General features: G+C 41.5%; 1 protein-coding gene across 2 annotated transcripts in view; it reads left to right on the top strand.

The window, feature by feature from the left end:
- LOC311111005 (attractin-like protein 1) overlaps positions 1-27,990 on the top strand; it is a 337,080-nt gene that overhangs the window by 224,002 nt on the left and 85,088 nt on the right. For both annotated transcript variants that reach the window (XM_084153687.1, XM_084153688.1), the window contains 2 exons: positions 5,414-5,475; positions 16,230-16,308. In XM_084153687.1, the coding sequence (XP_084009813.1) occupies positions 5,414-5,475; positions 16,230-16,308 (141 nt within the window). The remainder of the gene's footprint in view (positions 1-5,413; positions 5,476-16,229; positions 16,309-27,990) is intronic.

The raw sequence follows: 27,990 nt of genomic DNA on the forward strand, positions 1-27,990 counted from the left end.
TGGAATTAGTGTGTCCAAACTTTTGACGGCCTCCATCATTCTTAAATGGAAGAAGTTTAGAACCACCAAGACTCTTCCTAGAGCTGGCCGCCCGTCCAAACTGAGCAATCGGGGGAGAAGGGCCTTGGCCAGGGAGGTGACCAAGAACCCGATGGTCACTGACAGAGCTCCAGAGTTCCTCTGTAGAGATGGGAGAACCTTCCAGAAGGAAAACCATCTCTGCAGCACTCCACCAATCAGGCCTTTATGGTAGAGTGGCCAGATGTAAACCACTCCTCAATAAAAGGCACATGACAGCCCGCTTGGAGTTTGCCAAGAGGCACGTAAAGGACTCAGACAATGAGAAACGAGATTCTATGGTCTGATGAAACCAAGATTGAACTCTTTAGAGGAAACCTGGCACCATCCCTAGGGTGAAGCATGGTGGTGGCAGCATCATACTGTGAGGATGTTTTTCAGCGGCATGGACTGGGAGACTAGTCAGGATCGAGGGAAAGACGAACGGAGCAAAGTACAGAGAGATCCTTAATGAAAACCTGCTCCAGAGCGCTCAGGACCTCAGACTGGTGCGAAGGTTAACCTTCCAACAGGATAACGACCCTAAGTACACAGCCAAGACAACGCAGGAGTGGCTTCGGGACAAGTCTCTGAATGTCCTTGAGTGGCCCAGCCAGAGCCCAGACTTGAACCCGATCAAACATCTCTGGAGAGACCTGAAAATAGCTGTGCAGCGACGCGCCCCATCCAACCTGACAGAGCTTGACAGGATCTGCAGAGAAGAATGAAGAGAGACTCCCCAAATACAGGTGTGCCAAGCTTGAGGCGTCATACCCAAGAAGACTCGAGGCTGTAATCGCTGCTTCAACAAAGTACTGAGTAAAGGGTCTGAATAGTTATGTAAATGTTATATTCCAGTTTTATTTTTTTAATTTTTTTGCATTGTCATTATGGGGTATTGTGTGTAGATTGATGAGGTAAAAAAAAACTATTTAATCAATTTTAGAATAAGGCTGTAACGTAACAAAATGTGTTAAAGGGAAAGGGGTCTGTGGAAAAAGTGTAGGGGTATGAATACTTTCCGAATGCACTGTATATAATGGTATCATCTGCAAATAGATGAAGTTTACCATTTTTAACAGATTGACCAATGGTGTTTATATAAATAGTGAAGAGAGCAGGTCCCAGAATCGACCCCTGTGGTACACCTTTATGCACTTCAAGAAATTCTGATCAATCACGAGTTCTCTCACTAATATAATCATGGAACCGTGAACAGGAATATCAGGTCATGGAACCGTGAACAGGAATCTCAGGTCTATTGAGGACATCTTCAATAAAATATAATGTTCAACAGAATCAAAAGCTTTTGACAGGTCCACAAACAAAGCTGCAAACAAAGCAGCACATTTAATTTTAGTGTCTAAAGCATTGACAGGATCATTAACAACTAAAGTGGTTGCTGTAATAGTGCTGTGCCCAGGCCTAAACCCTGATTGGTTTACATTCAAAATAAATTTCTCAGATAAAAAGAGCAAAGTTGTATAGTTACCAAGGATTCAAGAATCTTAGCTAGACAAAGAAGACTTGAAATGGGGCAATAATTAAGATCACTACTATCCCCGTCGTTATGGAGTGGCAGCACAAGAGCTGATTTCCATTATTTTTGAATATTTCCTGATAAAAATGTTTAATAAAAAATGTGGGTTATTGAGCCAACAATGATTGGCGCTGCACACTTAAGAAGACCAGGTCCAATTGTTTGGCCCCTGTGGATTTCTTGTTGTCTATTGCTAGCAAAGCATCCAGGACTTTTCTTTCTGTAAATAGCCTAAAAGCAAATCTTTGACTATCATTTCTCTGATCATTCAGCAAGTTTCCAGCCCAATATCATTGCGAATAGGCTTAAAAGTTATTTCAAAGAAATACTCTGCTGAAATAATATGGTGATTAAATACAGGTAAGGTAGAGGTGATATGATCCTTGACTAGTCTCTCAAAGCACTTCATGATGAGGTGAGTGCTACGGGGCGATAGTCGTTTAGTTCACCATAGGGCCTGAGTCCGCAGCCAATGTCAATATGAGGAACTCTCAGAATAACCAATGATGGAATGTTATAAACTGACTTACATGTGCTTTGGTTGCTATCGTGCAACAGCCCAAGCCCTCTACGTGATTTGAAAACCGAGGCGGTATTCAAGTTTATGGAATTCACATTTGAACTAAAAGCACTGTGAACAGACCACATTGAACAGACCACAGTGGCTTCTCTTTTGATCTAACAATAGCATATCTAAGAGTGGAGTTCAAACGAATGGGTACAAGATTACAACACCCCTGGCAGTATAGACAACAGTACGACGGTAACACTTAGAAAGGATGGAAGGTATTACCTGAGCGGGGCTTGGTTTGTCTCTTTCGAATACCACCGTACCTTCTCCGCTATGCAATCCGGTTTCCGAGCTGGTCACGGGTGCACTTCAGCCACGCTCAAGGTCCTAAACGATATTATAACCGCAATTGATAATAGACAGTACTGTGCAGCCGTCTTCATCGACCTGGCCAAGGCTTTCGACTCTGTCAACCACCGCATTCTTATTGGCAGACTAAATAGCCTTGGTTTCTCAAATGACTGCCTCGCCTGGTTCACCAACTACTTCTCAGATAGAGTTCAGTGTGTCAAATCGGAGGGCCTGTTGTCTGGACCTATGGCAGTCTCTATGGGGGTGCCACAGGGTTCAATTCTTGGGCCGACACTTTTCTCCGTGTATATCAATGATGTCGCTCTTGCTGCTGGTGACTCTCAGATCCACCTCTACGCAGACGACACCATTTTGTATACATCTGGCCCTTCATTGGACACTGTGTTAACAAACCTCCAAACGAGCTTCAATGCCATACAACAATCCTTCAGTAGCCTCCAACTGCTCTTAAACACTAGTAAAACTAAATGCATGCTTTTCAATCGAACGCTGCTGGCACCCGCCCACCCGACTAGAATCACCACTCTCGACGGGTCTGACCTAGAGTATGTGGACAACTACAAATACCTAGGTGTCTGGTTAGACTGTAAACTCAACTTCCAGACTCACATAAAGAATCTCCAATCCAAAGTTAAATCTAGAATCGGCTTCCTATTTCGCAACAAAGCCTCCTTCACTCATGCTGCCAAACATGCCCTCGTAAAACTGACTATCCTACCGATCCTTGACTTCGGCGATGTCATTTACAAAATAGCCTCCAACACTCTACTCAGCAAATTGGATGTAGTCTATCACAGTGCCATCCGTTTTGTCTCCAAAGCCCCATACATTACCCACCACTGTGACCTGTACGCTCTTGTTGGCTGGTCCTCACTACATGTTCGTCGTCAAACCCACTGGCTCCAGGCCATCTATAAATCACTGCTAGGCAAATCCCCGCCTTATCTTAGCTCATTGGTCACCATAGCAGCACCCACCCGTAGTCTGCGCTCCAGCAGGTATATCTCACTGGTCATTCCCAAAGCCAACACCTCCTTTGGCCGCCATTCCTTCCAGTTCTCTGCTGCCAATGACTGGAACGAATTGCAAAAATCTCTGAAGCTGGAGACTCTTATCTCCCTCAATAACTTTAAGCATCAGTTGTCAGAGCACCTTACCGATCACTGCACCTGTACACAGCCCATCTGAAATTAGCCCACCCAACTACCTCATCCCTATATTGTTATTTATTTTGCTCTTTTGCACCCCAGTATCTCTATTTGCACATAATCTCTTGCACATCTAGCATTCCAGTGTTAATACTATTGTAATTATTCTGCACTATAGCCTATTTATTGCCTTACCTCCATAACTTGCTACATTTGCACACACTGTATATATATTTTCTGTTGTATTTTTGACTTTATGTTTTTTACCCCATATGTAACTCTGTGTTGTTTTTATTGCACTGCTTTGCTTTATCTTGGCCAGGTCGCAGTTGTAAATGAGAACCTGTTCTCAACTGGCTTACCTGGTTAAATAAAGGTGAAATAAAAATAAAAATAAAAAAAGAGTCAATATCTTAACGTGGCCTTGAAATGTGAAGAGGGTCCAGGCTCCTAAATGGTTTGGGTGAAGTCTTATGAAGTTTAAAGTGCAACTGAAGCCAATAAACAACGTATCTGGTAGAAAACGACCTATGCGACATCTATATTAGTCAGAAACATTTATTCTACTGTCAAAATTGACTACAAAGTGTAAATAAGATAATTTTTTTCATAGTCAGTCTCGTCCAAAACAGAGATTTGTGAAATAATTAGGATAAAATTGTATGTCACGGAATGAAGGGTACCGTAACAGTTTTCCTTGGGTTGGGTTTATTTAAATCCTGCCCACAGCTGGCAGCACCCAAGTATTCATCAATTCGGAGTGCAGCTGCACTCGACCCGATCATAATGCCCATGGTCAATTAGGTTTGACATTCAGGATTCCTATGGGGCTAGTTAGGGACCATCATTAAATTACACAATGTACATGGGACAATATTTTTAAATGTCAATAGTTCCCCATTTCAATTACTTAAAAACCTCAAACCAACTATAAATAGTAGAAATTCATATACAAATATTGAAAGCATTTAATAAGATGACTAAAATATGTGCAACATGAAAATATTGTTCCATTTACATTGTGCAATTCATTGACGGTCCCTGTCTAGCCCCAGAAATAGGCTATTCAAAGTCAAACAAATTTTGCTACAGTCACACACCGGCCGGCTGAAGCTAATTGGTGAAAGAAGTTGGCTACTTCCAGACACAAGACTTGGTTAGACTGTTTCAAGTTATTTAGATGGGTGAGTGACTGTAACTGTGTGTACTGTTTTGGCAGAGTGAAAGTACAAACGCTTCCCACGTTTGAACACAAACACAAGAGACACCAACATCAAAGCACACCTCCAAGACCCAAAACTCGTTCTGTCGCATTTCCTAATGTGGAGAATTGAAACCGAGGTTAAATCAGGAACTTCAGCCCCCGTTAATATCTTCTACACTTTATTTTTATTGATGTTGTAGTCCCCTGTAGCTCAGTTGGTAGAGCATGGCGCTTGCAACGCCAGGGTTGTGGGTTCGTTTCCCACGGGGGGCCAGTATGAAGATGTATGCACTCACTAACTGTAAGTCGCTCTGGATAAGAGCGTCTGCTAAATGACTAAAATGTCAAAAAATGTAAAATGTTTCGATGATCATTTGACCTCTTGAACTCCTTTTGCAGTGTAGTGCTCTTACATGAACCACTGTCTTGAATTCTTCTAACGGAAATTCTGTCTACTTCTGTTTTCTTGTCAACACCATATGTTTTATCAAGGTATTATCAATCTGTCCACTGTATGTAATGCATTCAATGTCTTTCCTATCCTCCTCACATACTTCCCTTCTCTGTCCTTCCTCCCATAGATCGCCTTCTCCCAACACAACAGCATCATGGACCTGGTACAGTTTTTCGTCACATTTTTCAGGTACGTACCATTTAGATGGAACTAAAAAGGCAAACAAATATCACTTTCTCCATGCTAAATCCCTTGCTGCTTAATAAAAAAGACAACAGGAGTACCAATTGTGCAAGTTCTCCCACTTAAAAAGATGAGAGAGGCCTGTAATTTTCATCATAGGTACACGTCAACTATGACAGACAAATTGAGAAAAAAAAATCCAGAAAATCACATTGTAGGATTTTTAATGAATTTATTTGCAAATTATGGTGGAAAATAAGTATTTGGTCACCTACAAACAAGCAAGATTTCTGGCTCTCACAGACCTGTAACTTCTTCTTTAAAAGGCTCCTCTGTCCTCCACTCGTTACCTTTATTAATGGCACCTGTTTGAACTTGTTATCAGTATAAAAGACACCTGTCCACAACCTCAAACAGTCACACTCCAAACTCCACTATGGCCAAGACCAAAGAGCTGTCAAAGGACACCAGAAACAAAATTGTAGACCTGCACCAGGCTGGGAAGACTGAATCTGCAATAGGTAAGCAGCTTGGTTTGAAGAAATCAACTGTGGGAGCAATTATTAGGAAATGGAAGACATACAAGACCACTGATAATCTCCCTCGATCTGGGGCTCCACGCAAGATCGCACCCCGTGGGGTCAAAATGATCACAAGAACGGTGAGCAAAAATCCCAGAACCACACGGGGGGACCTAGTGAATGACCTGCAGAGAGCTGGGACCAAAGTAACAAAGCCTACCATCAGTAACACACTACGCCGCCAGGGACTCAAATCCTGCAGTGCCAGACATGTCCCCCTGCTTAAGCCAGTACATGTCCAGGCCCGTCTGAAGTTTGCTAGAGTGTATTTGGATGATCCAGAAGAGGATTGGGAGAATGTCGTATGGTCAGATGAAACCAAAATATAACTTTTTGGTAAAAACTCAACTCGTCGTGTTTGGAGGACAAAGAATGCTGAGTTGCATCCAAAGAACACCATACCTACTGTGAAGCATGGGGGTGGAAACATCATGCTTTGGGGCTGTTTTTCTGCAAAGGGACCATGACGACTGATCCGTGTAAAGGAAAGAATGAATGGGGCCATGTATCGTGAGATTTTGAGTGAAAACCTCCTTCCATCAGCAAGGGCATTGAAGATGAAACGTGGCTGGGTCTTTCAGCATGACAATGATCCCAAACACACCGCCCGGGAAATGAAGGAGTGGCTTCGTAAGAAGCATTTCAAGGTCCTGGAGTGGCCTAGCCAGTCTCCAGATCTCAACCCCATAGAAAATCTTTGGAGGGAGTTGAAAGTCCGTGTTGCCCAGCGACAGCCCCAAAACATCACTGCTCTAGAGGAGATCTGCATGGAGAAATGGGCCAAAATACCAGCAACAGTGTGTGAAAACCTTGTGAAGACTTACAGAAAACGTTTGACCTGTGTCATTGCCAACAAAGGGTATATAACAAAGTATTGAGAAACTTTTGTTATTGACCAAATACTTATTTTCCACCATAATTTGCAAATAAATTCATTAAAAATCCTACAAAGTGATTTTCTGGATTTTTTTTCTCATTTTGTCTGTCATAGTTGACGTGTACCTATGATGAAAATGACAGGCCTCTCCCATCTTTTTAAGTGGGAGAACTTGCACAATTGGTGGCTGACTAAATACTTTTTTTCCCCACTGTATGTCAGAGGGTGTGGCTATGTTAACATGGTTGTGAATGTGTCTGTGTAAATGTAGGTTATGCATGTGAGGGTGCAAGGTCCATTGCATGTTTGTGTCTGCATGCCTCGGTGTGTGTGTGTGTGTGTGTGTGTGTGTGTATGCGCGCCTGTGTGTGTGTGTTGGCTGTGCTCCATTGATGTGTATAAGAGCTGAAGTGGCAGGGCGGCAGAGCTGCGTTGCCCCAGTGTGTGAGGAGAGCCCTGCAGGCTGAGGGTACAGCACACTGACATGATGGAGCTGGCACCACAGAGAGCGAGAGAGAGAGGGGGAGAGCGAGAGAGGGAGAGAGAGAGGGGGAGAGCGAGAGGACGAGAGAGATCGAGAACCTCAGAGTTAAATACTCTGTGCTTTGGTTCTCTTTCTCCAATCCTGAGTTAGTTAGTATGCAATCCTAGATTTTACCAGTCATCTTCTGGTTTCAGGTACTCTAACAACAGTTCAGTAGATTGATCATTTGACCCTGTTTGTTTGTCCCCTCTACATGCCTTTCCTGTAGCATCTCTCTTCTGTTACTCTCTTAGTACACCTGTTTGAGTGACTCTCTGTGTGTGTGTCTGGCAAGCTATATATATTTCTGCAATTATCTTTACTGTACAGTACACCTAGTCTGCCTATCTGTCTGACTCCTTGGGTGTCTGGCGCTGTGTGTGTTTGTGTGTGTGACTATGCCACAGTGCCTTCAAATCCTGCCTCCCTGTCACTGTGATTTGATATGTTGCCATGGCATTGCTGAACTGAGTGACTTCAGCCAGATAAAGTAGCTGTTGTCTGAGAGGGCCCCTTCAAAATAGACACCTGAGATGACCGGAATAATGAACTCTCTGGGGAAAAAGAAAGGTTGAGGTGTATGTTTCATGATTAACTACTCATGGTGTGATTGTGGTAACATACAGGAACTCAAGTCCTTTTGTTCACCCGACCTAGAATACCTCACAATCAAATGTCGACCCCATTACCTCCCGAGATAATTATCTTTGGTCATCGTCACAACCGTGTATATTCCCTCTCAAGCCGACACCACGACGGCTTTCAAGGAACTACACTGGACATTGTGCAAACTGGAAACACGAGGAATGCATTTATTGTAGCTGGGGACTTTAATAAAGCAAATCTGAGGAAAACACTACCGAAGTTTTACCAACACATTGCCTGCGCTACTCGGGCATAAAAAATTCTCGACCATTGTTATTCTCCCTTCCAATACGGCTACAAGGCCGTCCCCCGCCCTCCCTTCGGCAAATTAGATCACGCCTCCATTCTGCTCCTCCCTTCCTATAGGCAAAAACTCAAATAGGAAGTACCCGTGGTAAGGACTATTCAACGCTAGGTCCCATTATGCCTGGCGAAAACCAAACACTGCATTCCACAGTTAGAACCTCATACCAACGGTCAAGTATGGTGGTGGTAGTGTGATGGTTTGGGGATGCTTTGCTGCCTCAGGACCTGGACGACTTGCCTTAATAGAAGCAACCTTGAATTCTGCTCTGTATCAGAGAATTCTACAGGAAAATGTCAGTTCATCCGTCTGTGAGCTGAAGCTGAAGTGCAGCTGGGTCATGCAGCAAGACAATGATCCAAAACACACAATCAAGTCTACATGAAAATTGTTAAAAAGCAACACATTTGAAGTTTTGAAATGGCCTAGTCAAAGTCCAGACCTAATCCCAATTGAGATGTTGTGGCAGGACTTGAAACGAGCAGTTCATGCTTGAAAACCCACAAATGTCGCTGAGTTAAAGCAGTTCTGCATGCAACAGTGGGCCAAAATTCCTCCACAGCGATGTGAGAGACTGATCAACAACTACAGGAAGCATTTGGTTGCAGTCATTGCAGCTAAAGGTAGGGGGGATTACTTTTTCACACAGGGGAATTGGATGTTGCATAACTTTGTTAATTAAATAAATAAAATAAGTATCAATTTTCTTTATTTGTAAACTCAGGTTCCCTTTATCTAATATTAGGTTTTCGTTGAAGATCTCATAACATTCCTTATCAAAAATATGCAAAAATAGAGAAAATCAGAATGGGAAAAAATTATTTTTCACGGCGCTGTAGATTTATACTCCGGACTCCGACATTGCTCGTCCTAATATTTCTATATTTCTTATTTCCATTGGAGCTAGGAACACAAGCATTTCGCTACATCTGCAATAACATCTGCTAAATATGTGTATGAACCAATAAAATGTGATTTGATGTCCCTGCTATAGACATTTTAACAGCTTATGCCAGTGTTTCCCAACTCCAGTCCTCCAGTACCTCCAACAGCACATATATTAATTGTAGCCCTCAACAAGCACACCTGATTCAACTTGTCAACTAATCATCAAGCCTGTGACGAGTTGAATCAGGTCTGTTTATCCAGTGCTACAACAGAAATGTGTGCTGTTGGGGGTTCTTGAGGACTGGAGTTGGGGAAACAGTGGCTTATGTAGCTGCAGACAATATTTTTTTATCCTTCCTTGGTATTAAGAAGTGGACTTTATTATTTTGGTTGTCTGAGTAAGGAGAAGTTTGGATGAGAAAAGTGTGGAGCGCGGGACTAAGGCTTGACACATGAGGGGAAACACTTTCACTATATTTGCGCTATTTGCAGGTGAAAATGTTATGTTTGTCATTTAAGTCACAGAATCTCCTATCTCCTACAGTACAGCTTATATGTAACACATGCACGCAGGAGAGAAGAGGGGGGGAAAGGTTGGAAGGTTCTCACTTCATTTTAACCTCACACTAAACTCTCAACATGAAGTAGCATTCTAAAGCCTTGTTCACACTGCAGGCCTTAATGCTCAAGTCAGTTTTTCAAATCCGTTTTTAGAATACTGACTAAACAGCAAGTTACAAGTGACCAAATCGGATTTGTTTGTGTTCAGACAACGGTCATTTGCTGACATGGCTATGCTAGTTGTCATAGTAACGACGGGTGTGTGTGCAGTGGTGTAGGCTGGTTGTTGGTGGTGCTCGTGCTTCTTATCACTTATCAGTTATGTAGCAAGCTACGGTGACAACAATGCCTGCCATGGACATTTCCCAGTTGCTTTGAATGTTCAGAATTATAGTGTAAGAACACTTTTAAAGCCTCAATAGATAAGATGATCCAACTTTCAAAACCAGACATTTTTGGCTAGCCACAGGACAGTCAGCTAGCTAGATAGCTACTGTAGCTGTTTAGCTTTCTAGTAAATTCACTAATTTGTTTGTAAACGATTAACAAGCTAGTTAGCGACCACGTGTTCTTGTCAAACTGTCAACAGAGTAGCTAGCAAGCAACAAGATATGCCAAATATTAGTCTAAAAAACACTTGAGGGCAAATAAATCAGATTTGACCGTTCAGGCAAGTCGCATGGCCAGAAATCAGACTTGTATCTGAATTTAAACCACCTACGAAGGTGGTTTGAAATGTGGCTTTTTGGCTGTTCAGACTGCAGGAAAAAGAACGGATACAAATCAGATATGCCAAAAAAATTAGATTTGAGTCACTTCAAACTGCCAGTGTGAACGGCTTAAGAGACTCTGATTAACTGCTAAAAACTAATTTGACCAGCTTTTATCTGAAGAGTGGTTACTCTCTATCATTCACCCTTTTCAGAGCAGTTCCCTAAATGAGCAAGAAAAATTGTAATATTGAAGGAGCGTTTATGGTGCCTCTCCTCTTCGGCCCCAATGCTACTGTAATTGGTGACATTGCAGTTCAGTTTGGTCCAATTACTCTTTTCCTCTCTCTCAGCTGATTAGCAATCATCTCTCCTTCTTTTCTCGCTCAAATTCAGCACAGAGACAATATACAAAGCTAAGTGGCTATTAAGCCTCTTTCAGCTGTCTCAATTAATTCAAAATGTATCAACACTGTGCCACTGCGACCTGAGGGATACTCCAGGCAGTTTGACAAACAACACTGCTTCGTGTGCTCTTTGTCACAGATAGAAAGGTAAACAAATTGGGATCGTCTTATCCACTGTTTGGTCTCCCTTAGAAATCAGCCTATGGTGTACAGATGGAATTGGGTTGTCTTTCTTTTGGTAATTTGTGGATTGTGTGCTGAGGATTGAGTATCGATCGTGTAACTTGCTGCTGGGTTTTTGTGCTATGTTATCCAGTGGTTGGGATGATTGGATGTCTTTTAAACCCCTTCCCCATGTTCATGTCCATGTGATCCACTATACTGAACCTCAGCCCCTCAACACACACACACACACAATTATACATAAACTGAGTGTACCAAACATTAGGAACACCTGCTCTTTCCATGAAATAAACTGACCAGGTGAATCCAGGTGAAATCTATGATCTCTTATTGATGTCACTTGTTAAATCCACTTCAATCAGTGTAGATGAAGGGGAGGAGACAGGTTAAATAAGTATTTTTAAGCCTTGAGACATTTGAGACCTGGATTGTGTATGTGGGGTATGGTAGTACCAGGCGCACCGGTTTGAGTGTGTCAATTCAACAGTTTCAGTATCAAGAATGGTCCACCACCCAAAGGACATCCAGCCAACTTGACACAACCGTGGGAAGCATTGGAGTTAACATGGGCCAGCATCCCTGTGGAAGGCTTTCGACACCTTGTAGAGTCCAAGCCCCAAACAATTGAGGCTGTTCTGAGGGCAAAGGGGTGTGCCACTCAATATGACGAAGGTGTTCCTAATGTTTTGTCCACTCAGTGTATATCCATCCCACCCAGCCCTCCATCCACCCCAGAACTGCACATGTAACTCATTGGTTTGAATCTCATTGGTTGCGGATGACTTAGCTAAAGCCATTAATGTATATGTGTAAGAAACCCCAAGAAGAGTATGCTCCACGACAGGGACCGGAATCAGCTTTCACGCTCACCTCCCCCTAATACCTATAGAATAGCGACAGTTAGCCCTCTCCTCTCCCCATTAGTGCAGTAAGCCGCCCCGTTTGGGATTAATTGCTGGCTGAGTTAATAGATTTGATGTGGAATGTTGGACTGATTGTGCTTTGAAATATGGCCAAGCCAATGAGCAGTGTTGGAGGGGAGGAAGATTCTGTTCCCAACCATCCTAGTTACACTCCTGACAGCAATATGGAGCTACAGCCATCATAGGGTTGTGTGAGACTCGATTATTTAGTTATTTTCCCACAGTTTTAAGACATTGGTGAAGAAATCGGTCATAGGCTATTCTGGTCATATTTAATCAAACCTGTCATAGCAATTTTTATGCCATATCTACATTTTCACAATATTGCATGCACACGAATGGTTATAGTGAAAACTCGAAGTATGTACCATACAGTTTTCTTTTTTACTGAAGAATGTGTTTGTTTCATATGATTGTGTTTTGCTTTTCATGTACTGTGTAATCAATGTGTATATAGGTACAGTTGAAGTCGGAGGTTTACATACACCTTAGCCAAATACAATTAAACTCAGTTTTTCACAATTCCTGACATTTAATCCTAGTAAAAATGCCCTGTCAGATCAGTTAGGATCACCACTTTATTTTAAGAATGTGAAATGTCAGAATAATAGTAGAGAGAATGATTTATTTCAGCTTTTATTTCTTTCATCACATTCCCAGTGGGTCAGAAGTTTACATACACTCAATTAGTATTTGGTAGCATTGCCTTTAAATTGTTTAACTTGGGTTAAACGTTTTGGGTAGCCTTATGTCGATATAGGACTTGTTTTACTGTGGATATAGATACTTTTGTACCTGTTTCCTCCAGCATCTTCACAAGGTCCTTTGCTGTTGTTCTGGGATTGATTTGCACTTTTCGCACCAAAGTACGTTCATCTCTAAGATACAGAACGTGTCTCCTTCCTGAGCGGTATGACGGCTGCGTGGTCCCATGGTGTTTATACTTGCGTACTATTGTTTGTACAGATGAACGTGTTACCTTCAGGCGTTTGGAAATTGCTCCCAAGAATGAACCAGACTTGTGGAGGTCTACAATTTTATTTCTGAGGTCTTGGCTGATTTCTTTTGATTTTACCATGATGTCAAGCAAAGAGACACTGAGTTTGAAGGTAGGCCTTGAAATACATCCACAGGTACACCTCCAATAGACTCAAATGATGTCAATTAGCCTATCAGAAGCTTCTAAGGCTATGACATCATTTTCTGGAATTTTCCAAGCTGTTTAAAGGCACAGTCAACTTAGCGTATGTAAACTTCTGACCCACTGGAATTGTGATACAGTTAATTATAAGTGAAATAATCTGTCTGTAAACAATTGTTGGAAAAATTACTTGTCATGCATAAAGTAGATGTCCTAACCGACTTGCCAAAACTATAGTTTGTTAACAAGAAATCTGTGGAGTGGTTGAAAAACGAATTTTAATGACTCCAACCTAAGTGTATGTATAATAATAATAATATGCCATTTAGCAGACGCGTTTATCCAAAGCGACTTCCAGTCATGTGTGCATACATTTTTACATATGGGTGGTCCCGGGGATCGAACCCACTACCCTGGCGTTACAAGCGCCATGCGCCATGCTCTACCAATTGAGCTACAGAGGACCACCCACTATACATACTTCAACTGTATGTATAGTGTAATTGGTGTTTATTGATGTGTTCATGCAGGGCATATCTGATAAAGAGACCATGGTCTCAGCATGACTCCCTGCTTGAATAAAGGTTAATAAATAAAACAATAAAAAAAAGTACTGTATTTGGTACACCACTAACTAGGCAAATTCCTCAGTCTGATAGTTGATGTACTAGAGGTGAGAGAATATCCACAGTCTTTATGCTGGCTTGGCTTGGAAATGTCACGCTAATTACAACTCTTTAGCCCTTTATGATGTGGTCATTGCTACTGCGGTATTTTCTAGCTTGTCTCTAATTGACTTCCAGCCTTGGCGGTTTGGTGCGTTGGCCTCCAGGATTTGTAAAAGCTCTGGTTGAAAGACCGGCTTTGTGTGATCTAACCTCCAGATGTCATTGGCATTAGGGTAATTCTGTGTGACAGTGCTTTCTGACACAGGTCCAGGAATGGCTGAAGGATTGCAATATTTGCATGGAGCTGACCCTGCAGATAGCACTACTGGGTGATCTGAAAAGTCATAGTCAATCGATCAAGAATATAATAATACTTTTAGCAAAAATGTTTATTTTCAATTCACAAACTGTAGAAACAATGAGAATAGAAAGGTTCAGAACTTTTGTAAAACATCACAGTACAGTTGAAAAATATATGGCAAATAGAAATCCAATATGGATGGTCTTAAGAGATAGATGTGAGGTGTGGAATGGAGCTGAAGGATGGGACTAATAACAACAACTAATAACAACAAGTTAACTAGTGTAAGACATGCTGTGTCCATAATAAGTATATAGGTTATATATTGTGAGCTTTTGTGAAAGAGCACAGTTAGAAAGATATGGCACATAGAAGCATACCAGATGGACATCATGAAAATGATCAGAGGAAGTTCAGGAGTAAAAACAAACAAAATATAATTATTGACTGTGTCCATAAAATGTATATAGTATGTATAAGCATGAAGTAGAGGCCTAAGCATTGTTGTTCACTAGTTTACTCCAATTAGGGAAGGGATGGTGGGGTTGGAAAGTAATAAAGGGAAATATATATATTTTTAAAGGATATGTATGTATATATATATATATATATATATATATATATATATATATATATATATATATATATGTATGTATATATATGCGAGGGAAAAAAAGAAAAAAAATATATGGGGGATTGGAAGTGATGCAGACACCTGCAATATTAAAGCTGATCTACCCTGCAATATTAAAGCTGATCTACCCCCTAAAAAAAAAAAAACTAAAAACAATGAAGGGCTTGGCCATTCCCACTCTCCCTGACCCACTCCATGGTATGCACTAGCTCCCTGGGGTTATTGATGGTGTCCCAACTGATGCCATTTCCCCATATTTCACTTGTTTTACCTCAGCAGCCAGCCACTCAATCTTAACGTCCATTTCATAGTATTCAGTGCTGCTAGCCCTCTGTTGGCCATTTTTGTAATCTTCTCTAAGGTAAACAGACAGGCAGCGCTCTATGCAGGCACATGGAGAAATGAAAACGGTCAAATAAGTTACGAAGGCAACCAAATCATCTGCAAAGTACATTGACACATTTACAAATATTTCCAGGAGATGATTACACTGGCCATTTAAACCATCAACGCCGTATTTCCAGGAGATGATTACACTGGCCATTTAAACCATCAACGCCGTATTTCCAGGAGATGATTACACTGGCCATTTAAACCATTGACAAAGTATTTCCAGGAGATGATTACACTGGCCATTTAAACCATTGACAAAGTATTTCCAGGAGATGATTACACTGGCCATTTAAACCATTGACAAAGTATTTCCAGGAGATGATTACACTGGCCATTTAAACCATTGACAAAGTATTTCCAGGAGATGATTACACTGGCCATTTAAACCATTGACAAAGTATTTCCAGGAGATGATTACACTGGCCATTTAAACCATTGACAAAGTATTTCCAGGAGATGATTACACAGGCCATTTAAACCATTGACAAAGTATTTCCAGGAGATGATTACACTGGCCATTTAAACCATTTATAAAGTATGAATAGGGCTCACTTTAGATCAGGTACTGCAAAAAGGGATTTGTAAATGGTTTATATCTTTATAAATAATCATATGAATAATTTTAAAGTTGTGTGAATAACTGTCTATATAATAGCGCTTCCTAACATTTACACGTAGGAATACTAATTAATAAATGGTGATCAAACTATTTATGAATGCCTTATAAATGGTTATTACTGAACGTTATTATAAAGCTTTACCAGATTGGTCATGTGACAGCTAAATACAGGTGGTGACCCCACACAGTAGACCATGAAAATGGCTCCTGCCCCTTGTGACATCATGCCAATTCTATCAATTAGGAAATATTAAAATGATAGGGTTGATTGTATGCAGCTACTTTTGTCATAATCTCGTCATAGTGCTGTTTGTGAAATTGTCTTATTACATGTAAATAGTAGAATGAATGGATAACATAATGGATGATTAGCTAATTGGTTGATTGGTTGTCCTCCTGCAGCTGTTTCCTGTCCCTGTTGCTGGTGGCGGCGGTGGTGTGGAAGGTCAAACAGACGTGCTGGGCGTCCAGGAGGAGAGAGGTAGGTCATAGGTCAATCTCCTCAGCTGTCCTAATTGTTGGAAACCATGGTGGTGTTCCAGGCAGATTACGTTTCAGTTGCACTGTGCACATCTACCAGTAGTTATGTGCCACATCATCAACTGCACAGACATTTATCAGATTACTAAATATTATGGTGTAGTTGGGTGTTGGGAGATCTGGTGGGCAACTGAAATGTAGTCTGCCTGGAACGCGGCCCATGAGTGGATCACACTGTACAACACCAGATTCAAACTCCCTCACTGACGCAAATGAGAGGGTGCTCTATTCTCACCAACTCAGACTCTGGGTGTGTGTCTCTTTCTTTCTTTCTTTCTTTCTTTCTTTCTTTCTTTCTTTCTTTCTTTCTTTCTTTCTTTCTTTCTTTCTTTCTTTCTTTCTTTCTTTCTTTCTTTCTTTCTTTCTTTCTTTCTTTCTTTCTTTCTTTCTTTCTTTCTTTCTTTCTTTCTTTCTTTCTTTCTTTCTTTCTTTCTTTCTTTCTTTCTTTCTTTCTTTCTTTCTTTCTTTCTCTCTGTATGTGTGTCCCTGTATCTTGATAAGTCGTAAGACATTCAGGTACAGTATATGTATATTTGGCAGCTTTACAAATATTGACAAAATTATCTCTTCACCTTTTCATGGACAATTGAACAGGCCAGCTCCACAATGAAACTGACTGAGGGTAGACTACAGAATGTAATGGTAGTACTCCCCACATTACAATCTGTACCATACCCACTGTGTGCAGTTCATTAGTAGCTTCCCCTGCAGGAAAAGTCTAATTTCCCCCCTCCAGTGCCAAGGGTCGTCACAGACACAAAGTCATAAATCAAATCAAATCGTATTTGTCACATGCTTCGTAAAGAACAGGTGTAGACTAACAGTGACATGCTTACTTACAGGCCCTTCCCAACAATACAGAGTGAAAGAAAGAGAAATAATAGAAAAATAATAACACGAGGAATAAATACACAATGAATAATGATAACTTGTCTATATACACAGGGTACCAGTACTGAATAATGATAACTTGGCTATATACACAGGGTACCAGTACTGAATAATGATAACTTGGCTATATACACGGGGTACCAGTACTGAGTAATGATAACTTGGCTATATACACGGGGTACCAGTACTGAATAATGATAACTTGGCTATATACACAGGGTACCAGTACTGAATAACGATAACTTGTCTATATACACGGGGTACCAGTACTGAGTAATGATAACTTGGCTATATACACAGGGTACCAGTACTGAGTAATGATAACTTGGCTATATACACAGGGTACCAGTACTGAATAATGATAACTTGGCTATATACACAGGGTACCAGTACTGAATAATGATAACTTGGCTATATACACAGGGTACCAGTACTGAATAATGATAACTTGGCTATATACACAGGGTACCAGTACTGAATAATGATAACTTGGCTATATACACAGTGTACCAGTACTGAATAATGATAACTTGTCTATATACACAGTGTACCAGTACTGAATAATGATAACTTGTCTATATACACAGGGTACCAGTACTGGATAATGATAACTTGGCTATATACACAGGGTACCAGTACTGAATAATGATAACTTGGCTATATACACAGGGTACCAGTACTGAATAATGATAACTTGGCTATATACACAGGGTACCAGTACTGAGTAATGATAACTTGGCTATATACACAGGGTACCAGTACTGAATAATGATAACTTGGCTATATACACGGGGTACCAGTACTGAATAATGATAACTTGGCTATATACACGGGGTACCAGTACTGAATAATGATAACTTGGCTATATACACAGGGTACCAGTACTGAATAATGATAACTTGGCTATATACACAGGGTACCAGTACTGAATAATGATAACTTGGCTATATACACAGGGTACCAGTACTGAATAATGATAACTTGGCTATATACACAGGGTACCAGTACTGAATAATGATAACTTGGCTGTATACACAGGGTACCAGTACTGAATAATGATAACTTGGCTATATACACAGGGTACCAGTACAGAGTCAATGTGCAGGGGTACGACGTAATTGAGGTAGTTATGTACATATAGTGACTAGGCAACATGATAGATAATAAACTTTAACAGCAGCGTGTGTGATGTAAACCCTGCCTATTTTGTACAATGTATCTTCCTAAAATCAGATTTTAGACCTAACCCTAACCTTAACCCTAACCTTAACCACACTGTTAACCTGATGCCTAACCTTAAATTAAGACCATTTTTGTTTTCATGAATTTTTACGGTATAGCCAATGTTGTGGCTGAGCTATCTAGTGGGAAGAAGTGCCAAGTCAGCTACTGACCCCCGGCTGTTCTGAAGGGTGTGTTAATGTCACCCGCTCTAAAAAAACACGTCTCACTCCTTAATGAGCGGATCGCAGCAATAAACAAGGCCATTCCCCTTTAATAACTGCTCCTCATGAACCAATTAACTCTGATGGAGTGATGCTAAATGAAGTGGAATAGAGTGATATATCACTTAAAGCTGCAACAGATGCCACATTGTGTTCATGCTTTCCCTTGTTGTACTTTTTCTTTACAGGCTGTGAAATAGTACCATAAACACACTTAAACCAACTTAAACGAGTCATCATTAGGCTTTTAAAATCAATACGAACAGCAGCGTGGATTTAATTGAGATGGTAACATGCTCGGTTTCTGTGGTATCCATTGAGATTTTTCAGGGGGCTCTGATAGTTGAAACACTAGTGGCTTTGTTCCTCCTCTGCCAAGGCTGCCACAGTTGGCGGTTTTCTCTTCATCAAGTATGTGCTTTGGAGATGTGTGCTCCAAGCATTCTGATATGTAATGGTTTTAATATCACAGAGGAGAATATTCCCGCCTGTTTTATCCCTGTCTTGGCCCTTTGATCAAAATGTTCACATCATATTAGACCATTTAAAAAGTATTTTGTTTCAGATTATCAGGTGAGTTTTATATAGTGGGACCGTTATTCATTTAGTCAAGTCCTTCAAAGTTCTCTGCAACATTTGGATTAGACCTACTATAGGAAGTTGTATTATACTGTGTGAAATAGTTTTCTGTTGTATCTACTGTTGTAGAAGTGTGTGTGTGGTTTGGATGGCCACTGGGAGTATGAAATACAACCCCTGTACATGTATAGAACTCCTGTTTGTACTTATGCAACAGACATGAATCCATAACACAGAGCTTTATGCCAGTATGAATGGTGGTGATATCTGCAGTGTAGTGTAAAGCCTCCTCTTACCTGGCTAGCCGTGTATTTGTTTAGCCCTGTTCCCCAGTGAGAGCGCAATTGCTTGTGGACACGTCTACATTATTAATGAGGAAGAGTCCCAGATCACAGAAGAGCTCCAATGCTGCATTCACTGTGCCTCACTCCCCTCTCTGTGGAAGCCAACACTCAGCATTAACATGGCAGTTCACCCATGGGGTAGAGTCTAGTGGCACTGATATCACACATAGCCAGCGGTATTAGTTATTTTACTACATCCTATATATTACAGGGGGTTGTAGCCCTGTTTTATGTCCAGGGTGGGAACAGAGAGGCATGTAGTAAAATTAATGGAAATGAATAACATTTCTGTCAAAAATATGTTATGGAAAGGTAGTGTGAGAACCATTCTAGCACCTGTGTGCCTGTGGTCAGTTGGGGAACGTAGTGTTGACTTGTTTGTGTGTGTGTATGTCTTTCTCGCACAAGCGCGCACGCATGCACATACACACATACACACACATAGTCAGAAACAGTGAAACGCCATTGTCTGGTGTCAGTGCATAACTTTGATTAGATACGCAGGAGTCTTCTTACCCACTTCCTCCATCACTCACCCTGCACCATCATGCGGGAAATTCACAACGCAAATCAATGAAGCTGGATGCTGTATTTTGATGTATTTACAGCTGAAGCGATTATTACAGATAATAAATATTAGATATAATACAATATATATTATTACAGATAATAAATATTAGATATAATATAAGAAATATTGTTGATGCTAGGTGCCTCGGGTGCTTGGGGACTTGGTCAATAGGACCAAATGGGCCTAATTTATAACAGCCATTATTCTTTTTCAATGTTCTCATTTCTCTTTAAGATTGCTTTGTTAGTATATTTTAATATGGGTTGTAAACGAGGGGTCCTATAAGTGTGAAAAAAATAAATATATATTCTAAATTATACTGTACAGGCCCGTGGGGGAATCAGTGTTGTATCATTTCCTCTGACGTGATTGGAGGACTGGTTTGCTACATGTAAACCGCATGTGCTCTGGGTTTCTGTCATTTATTTTCAACAATAAAGGATGCAGTTTTATCTATATCTGTGATCTTATAATGGATTACAGAGATGATAGGGGACATAGATCAAGTTCAACTATACAGTAATATGGTAAAGGCCAATGGCTCATTATTTGATTTAATTTCAATGTACTGACAATTATATTGGACCACCATTCAAATTGTATTCACAGTAGTGCGTATCATTTGTTAGCACATCTCCTAAGGGTAAACTCTGGAGGGATTCTTGTAGAGTAGGTGAAAATGGGATCTCTTCAGAGTTAATTATGGATCACAACCAGCAGAGTGGAAAATACATTTAGAACTGGGCTTATGCTAATTACGTTGCCAACAATAATTTTTGGATATGAGATCAAACAATCAAAACTACTTTGAATTTCTAATGACGATGCTCAAGACGGCTTGTACAGGCGTCTCTGATTCCCCTAATAGGGTTACCCCTCTGTAGACCGTGAAAAAGCCGTATTTTGACAACTAACCTCATTAAGTTTGCTCCTCTTCTCACCATTAATAAATAAACAAATAATCAAACAAAGGAATAGATAATGGCCTCCTCATTTAATTGTGAAATGTCACTCTCCTATGTTCTATTCATATTTGCTTGTCTGAAACCCACTCTTTCTTTGGCCTTCTCTTAAGCAGCTGTACAGTAAATGTGTTCTTTACATTTGTGTTGGCTCATATTTACCCCTAAAATGTTCAGACAGCTAAAATATGTATTGGGCTTAGTCAGTTTTGAGAGTATGGAAGTGGTGCATATGTCTCTCACCAGCTTACCTCTGAGATTACCATCCATCCCCCTCTAGTCTCCAGTCCAATCTCCTAACTGCTAATCCAAACCACAGACAGATGTTGCCAAATTCTCTGATTAAATGCTGATTTATTCCTGTAATTTAGTTTAGCCGCTGTCGTCCTCAAAAGAGCAACATTAATTTTGTGGGCGTTAATTAAACCGTGTGTGTGTGTGTGTGTGTGTGTGTGTGTGTGTGTGTGTGTGTGTGTGTGATTATGTGTCATTAAGTGAGAGACTTGTTAAAGTTGTCCACTTCTGACCTTTTGGCATCTGTATGATAATTGCACCAATTTCCCGTTACATTCCTTATCTTAAATTAGACAGTCGCATTTCTTTGCATAAAGCAGTTAACATATTGTGTCATTTCTTTGCAGTCATTAAAGCATTAAGGTTTAAAGATAGTCAGCTGTATGAGCGGCAAAAACATTCCATAATGACCAGAAATATGATAGAATTCAAGGGCTATTTGTTTTTCTTAACTTTCTCTGCTATTCTCAAATTAGCCAGATTTGAAAGCAATGATGTACATTTACAATAGATTAAGTTGCTTCCAGTAATCACATTTAGTAATTTAGATGTTTGATAATCTAGTTGATAAAGTTATTATATTTTCCGGCAGTAGTGGAGCAGTCACCTAATGTGTTGAGGGAGAATTAATATAATGAGATAGTTTTTTCAATAGCTGTCAGTGACTCTGAAGGCCTACAGTACTTGGCCCCAACTATAGACCCACCACAACACAGACCACAATCTCCTGTTGGACAGATTATGTTGTCTGAGCCAGTGAGCACCAAATCACCCTTGCCCCATATTTGGCAGCCATTAATAATGGAGGTGGCAGATTAGGAGGGTTTTATGTGGCCATGCATTGGCTCCCCCGGACAGCCTCGGTGTAAACAAACCAACTCCCAGCCCCTGAACGTCAGCAGCACTCAGTCAGACAGGCTGCCAGCTATTCTGCATGCCACCACAGACCATCACATCACTCCTACGGAGGGAGGATGAGGTCAAAGTCTGACCAACCTCCTTCAACGTTGTATTTAAAAAATCAAGACAGAAAGATGATCTGTTAGGACAGTTTTCTTTCCATTTAGGGATAGATTTATCAGAGCTGATTTAGTTCAACCCAAGGTTTACCCTTTCGTACAGTAAACTGTATCATACCACCATGTTAGCCAGTCTACCATATGCTGCTCTCTGATCAGGATCACAGTTTTATTTACCCATAAATCATGGTTTTTCTTTAGAATTATTAGATTATATGTACAATTTCAATAAACAGAGCCATGTTAATTTGGTTTTGGTATAAGCTGCATGAGTGATAGTTATTAAAACGGTCAGTGTATTGGTGTATAGGCCAATGAGGACACAGAAGTTGGAGTAAATACCATAAAGGAGACAGGGGCAGTGTATCAGTGTATCCCAAACACAGTCGTGATGTTTACGGGCCCACTGTGCGTTAATGACTCACACTATCAGCTCTGCACAGGTGACTGCTTTTATCATCTGTCGGTAGATTAGCCTGAAGGTCCCCAGCTTCGCAGGGATCTGAAACGCCCGCTGCCAACACGTCAAAGTCAATCTTCAAAGGAGCCCGAGATTCGGCGCCTAGCGCTCAAAGGGACATGGCAAGGACGTCTCCCTGGAGCCATAACCTGGCCCACACCAGTTTTATTTGTGTGTTTGTGCCTGTTTCATTTATTTTATTCCACCAAAGTGCTCAAGGCTCACTTTCTGTAATAATATCCCCTTCCACATTCAGAGGTAGAGATCTGATCCTTGTTGTCATGGTGATTGATGGTGACGATTGACTTCTGGCTGGTGTCTGAAATACCTTCCCATGGTTGATGTTGGTTTCTATAAAAGTTAAGCCACAAATGCTGTTACGTTTATTGTTTTCCAAATTCACCTCTAAATACGTTATTGCAGTGAAGTTACTGATATTACATGTTTATTTGACTATCGCCCTGTAGCACTCACCTCTGTCATCATGAAGTGCTTTGAGAGACTAGTCAAGGATCATATCACCTCTACCTTACCTGTCAACCTAGACCCACTTCAATTTGCTTACTGCCCCAATAGATCCACAGACGACGAAATCGCCATCACACTGCACACTGCCCTATCCCATCTGGACAAGAGGAATACCTATGTAAGAATGCTGTTCATTGACTATAGCTCAGCATTCAACACCATAGTACCCTCCAAGCTCATCATTAAGCTCGAGGCCCTGGGTCTGAACCCCGCCCTGTGCAACTGGTTCAAGTTCCTTGGCGTACACATGACTGACAAACTGAAATGGTCCACCCACGCAGACAGTGTGGTGAAGAAGGCGCAACAGAGCCTCTTCAACCTCAGGAGGCTGAAGAAATTCGGCTTACCACCTAAAACCCTCACAAACTTTTACAGATGCACAATTGAGAGCATCCTGTCGGGCTGTATCAACGCATGGTACGGCAACTGCACCGCCCACAACCGCAGGGCTCTCCAGAGGGTGGTGCGGTCTGCCGAACGTATTACCGGGGGCAAACTACCCGCCCTCCAAGACACATACAACACCCGATGTCACAGGAAGGCCAAAAAGATAATCAAGGACATCAACCACCCGAGCCACTGCCTGTTCACCCCGCTATCATCCAGAAGGCGAGGTCAGTACAGGTGCAAAGCTGGGACCGAGAGAATGAAAAACAGCTTCTATCTCAAGGCCATCAGACTGTTAAATAGCCATCACTAGCACATTAGAGGCTGCTGCTGCCTATTGAAATCACTGGCCACTTTACGAAATGGAACACTAGTCACTTTAATAAAGTTTACATATCTTGCACTACTCATCTCATATGTATATACTGCATTCTATTCTATAACATTCTACTGTATCTTAGTCCATGCCGCTCTGTCATTGCTTGTTCATATGTATATATTCTTAAATCCCATTCCTTACTAGTTTTGTGTGTATTGGGTATATGTTGTGAAGTTGTTAGATATTACTGCACTGTCGGAGCTAGAAGCACAAGCATTTCGCTACACCCGCTATAACATCTGCTAAACGTGTATGTGACAAATAAAATTTGATTTGATTTCCTTCTTCTAGACAGCCTGCATACTCAACAAGTATATAGTCAGAGTGGGAACACATTGCCGCATTGACAGTAATCTCTCGTGGACAAACTACGTAAACATAAATGGTACCATAGATCTGTCATGGTACAAAGGGATGCGTGAGTTCAGCAGCATTAGTTCCGGTGCCTGGTTTTGTTGTCACTGGTTATTTGGACAAATCACGATTTCGCTGGTGATGAAGCATCTTTCGAATTTCAGAAGGGGAGGGTACCTTCGGCTAAGAGGGGGTGGAGCTCCTCGTTCCGCTTCCGCTCCTCGTTAAATCTCTTCTATTCATATGTATGGGCTAAAGTCTCGCCTAATTGGTCAGATGCTCAGTTAAGTTCTGGGTTAACCGAGATTCCATTTGAAGTGCAGCTCAGAGCTTTCTCAGACTAGACTAAAGCATCTGTAGAGGGCCCTCTGTCCTCATGTCTCATTAGTTAGAACAGCCTGCCTCTCATACAGCTTGGTGTCTACATGATGTCTCGTGATAGTTATGATAATCATGTTCTGTGTCCGGCTGCACTTGATGAGGAAGTTTGTAGCTGTCAGACTGATGCTAAAGCTGGAAGCACCAGTAGTGTCTGCTGGCAGCATTTTAGTGTGTGTGAATTTAGTCTGTGCGTGTGTGTCTGTTTGTGTGTGCGTTCATGCGTTTGTGCGTGTGTGTGAATGCACTCACTCACACACACACGGAATACTGACAATACTCTATCTTTGTCCCAGTCTTTAGTCAACCACAATGTCCCCAGAGTCCACCTCCCCCTTCAATCAGCTCTATTGAAAATAAAATTAACACAGCCTGGTTTTATTGCAAACATCCAATTGACCCTGTTTTAGATGCTAGCAATTCCCTGACTGCAGCTGAATTTCTTCCTGATTAGCTAGTTGCAAATAAATGTGTTTGGGGATGGAAATTGTGGTAGCTGCTGCTAAAATTACGTGTGTTTGTTTAGGAGATTGGTGTTATGAAAATCAGTTTCAAATAATGGAGACTTTACTTTCTTTAAAAAAAAGTAATTGAGAGATGTCTCAACACAGTTTTGAGCCATGTGTTTAAAAAAAAAGATATTTCAATGGATTTGTAATGACAAGTTTGACGACATCTGTACCCGTCTGTATAAACTGAAAATGTGAAAAGCGTATTATGTATGTACATTCCGTTTATCCTTCAGTCCTGTGCTATGACTCCCTGAGATAATAGTCCCCCCCCTGACTGAGGCAGATTCCAATACCAGCACATATGAGCATGGGCATGTGCACAGCTTGAAAGTAGCCACTTATTAAACCCTCTACCTCTGAACCGGAGCAATTTCTGGCAGGCCTTTGTCCCTCAGCCACTGTTTGAGCTGTGCATTGTGGATCCATCAGAAGGCTGTAATGGGCTGTTTGCCAGTTGTGAAACAAGGCAAAGGGAGATTTGATCAGGCCCACTGGCCTTTTGAAATCCTCTCATATGAGCATACGACAGCTCTCCCTCTCCATCCCTCTCTCCATCCCTCTCTCTCATCTCTCTCTCTCTCTCTCTTTCGCTCTCTCGCTTCTCCCACCCTCTTTCTCGCTCTCTCTCTTCTCTCTCTCCCCCCTCTCTTTCTCTCCCATATTTTTATTTATTTTTATTTCACCTTTATTTAACCAGGTAAGCCAGTTGAGAACAAGTTCTCATTTACAACTGCGACCTGGCCAAGATAAAGCAAAGCAGTGCGATTAAAACAACAACACCGAGTTACATATGGGGTAAACAAAACATAGTCAAAAATACAACAGAAAATATATATACAATGTGTGCAAATGTAGCAAGTTATGGAGGTAAGGCAATAAATAGGCCATAGTGCAAAATAGTTACAATTTCGTATTAACACTGGAATGATAGATGTGCAAGAGATGATGTGCAAATAGAGATACTGGGGTGCAAATGAGTAAAATAAATAACAATATGGGGATGAGGTAGTTGTATGGGCTAATTTCAGATGGGCTGTGTACAGGTGCAGTGATCGGTAAGGTGCTCTGACAACTGATGCTTAAAGTTAGTGAGGGAGATAAGAGTCTCCAGCTTCAGAGATTTTTGCGGTTCGTTCCAGTCATTGGCAGCAGAGAACTGGAAGGAATGGCGGCCAAAGGAGGTGTTGGCTTTGGGGATGACCAGTGAGATATACCTGCTGGAGCGCAGACTACGGGTGGGTGTTGCTATGGTGACCAATGAGCTAAGATAAGGCGGGGATTTGCCTAGCAGTGATTTATAGATGACCTGGAGACAGTTGGTTTGGCGACGAATATGTAGTGAGGACCAGCCAACAAGAGCGTACAGGTCACAGTGGGGGGTAGTATATGGGGCTTTGGTGACAAAACGGATGGCACTGTGATAGACTACATCCAATTTGCTGAGTAGAGTGTTGGAGGCTATTTTGTAAATTACATCGCCGAACTCAAGGATCGGTAGGATAGTCAGTTTTACGAGGGCATGTTTGGCAGCATGAGTGAAGGACGCTTTGTTGCGAAATATGAAGCCGATTCTAGATTTAACTTTGGATTGGAGAAGCTTAATGTGAGTCTGGAAGGAGAGTTTACAGTCTAACCAGACACCTAGGTATTTGTAGTTGTCCACATAGTCTAGGTCAGACCCGCCGAGAGTAGTGATTCTAGTCGGGTGGGCGGGTGCCAGCAGCGTTCGATTGAAGAGCATGCATTTAGTTTTACTAGTGTTTAAGACCAGTTGGAGGCTACGGAAGGAGTGTTGTATGGCATTGAAGCTCGTTTTGGAGGTTTGTTAACACAGTGTCCAATGAAGGGCCAGATGTATACAAAATGGTGTCGTCTGCGTAGAGGTGGATCTGAGAGTCACCAGCAGCAAAAGCAACATCATTGATATACACAGAGAAAATAGTTGACCCGGGAATTGAACCCTGTGGCACCCCCATAGCGACTGCCATAGGTCCAGACAACAGGCCCTCCGATTTGACACATTGAACTCTTCTATCTGAGAAGTAGTTGGTGAACCAGGCGAGGCAGTCAATTGAGAAACCAAGGCTATTTAGTCTGCCAATAAGAATGCAGTGGTTGACACAGTCGAAAGCCTTGGCCAGGTCGATGAAGACGGCTGCACAGTACTGTCTATTATCGATCGCGGTTATAATATCGTTTAGGACCGTGAGCGTGGCTGAGGTGCACCCATGACCAGCTCGGAAACCGGATTGCATTGCGGAGAAGGTACGGTGGGATTCGAAATGGTCGTTGATCTGTTTGTTAACTTGGCTTTCAAAAACTTTTGAAAGGCAGGGCAGGATGGATATAGGTCTGTAACAGTTTGGATCTAGAGTGTCACCCCCTTTGAAGAGGGGGATGACCGCGGCAGCTTTCCAATCTCTGGGGATCTCAGACGTTACGAAAGAGAGGTTGAACAGGCTAGTAATTGGGATTGCGACAATTTCGGCTGCTAATTTTAGAAAGAAAGGGTCCAGATTG

This window comes from Coregonus lavaretus (genome assembly GCF_964263955.1).
Source record: "Coregonus lavaretus genome assembly, chromosome: 36".
Classification (NCBI taxonomy): Eukaryota; Metazoa; Chordata; class Actinopteri; order Salmoniformes; family Salmonidae; genus Coregonus; species Coregonus lavaretus.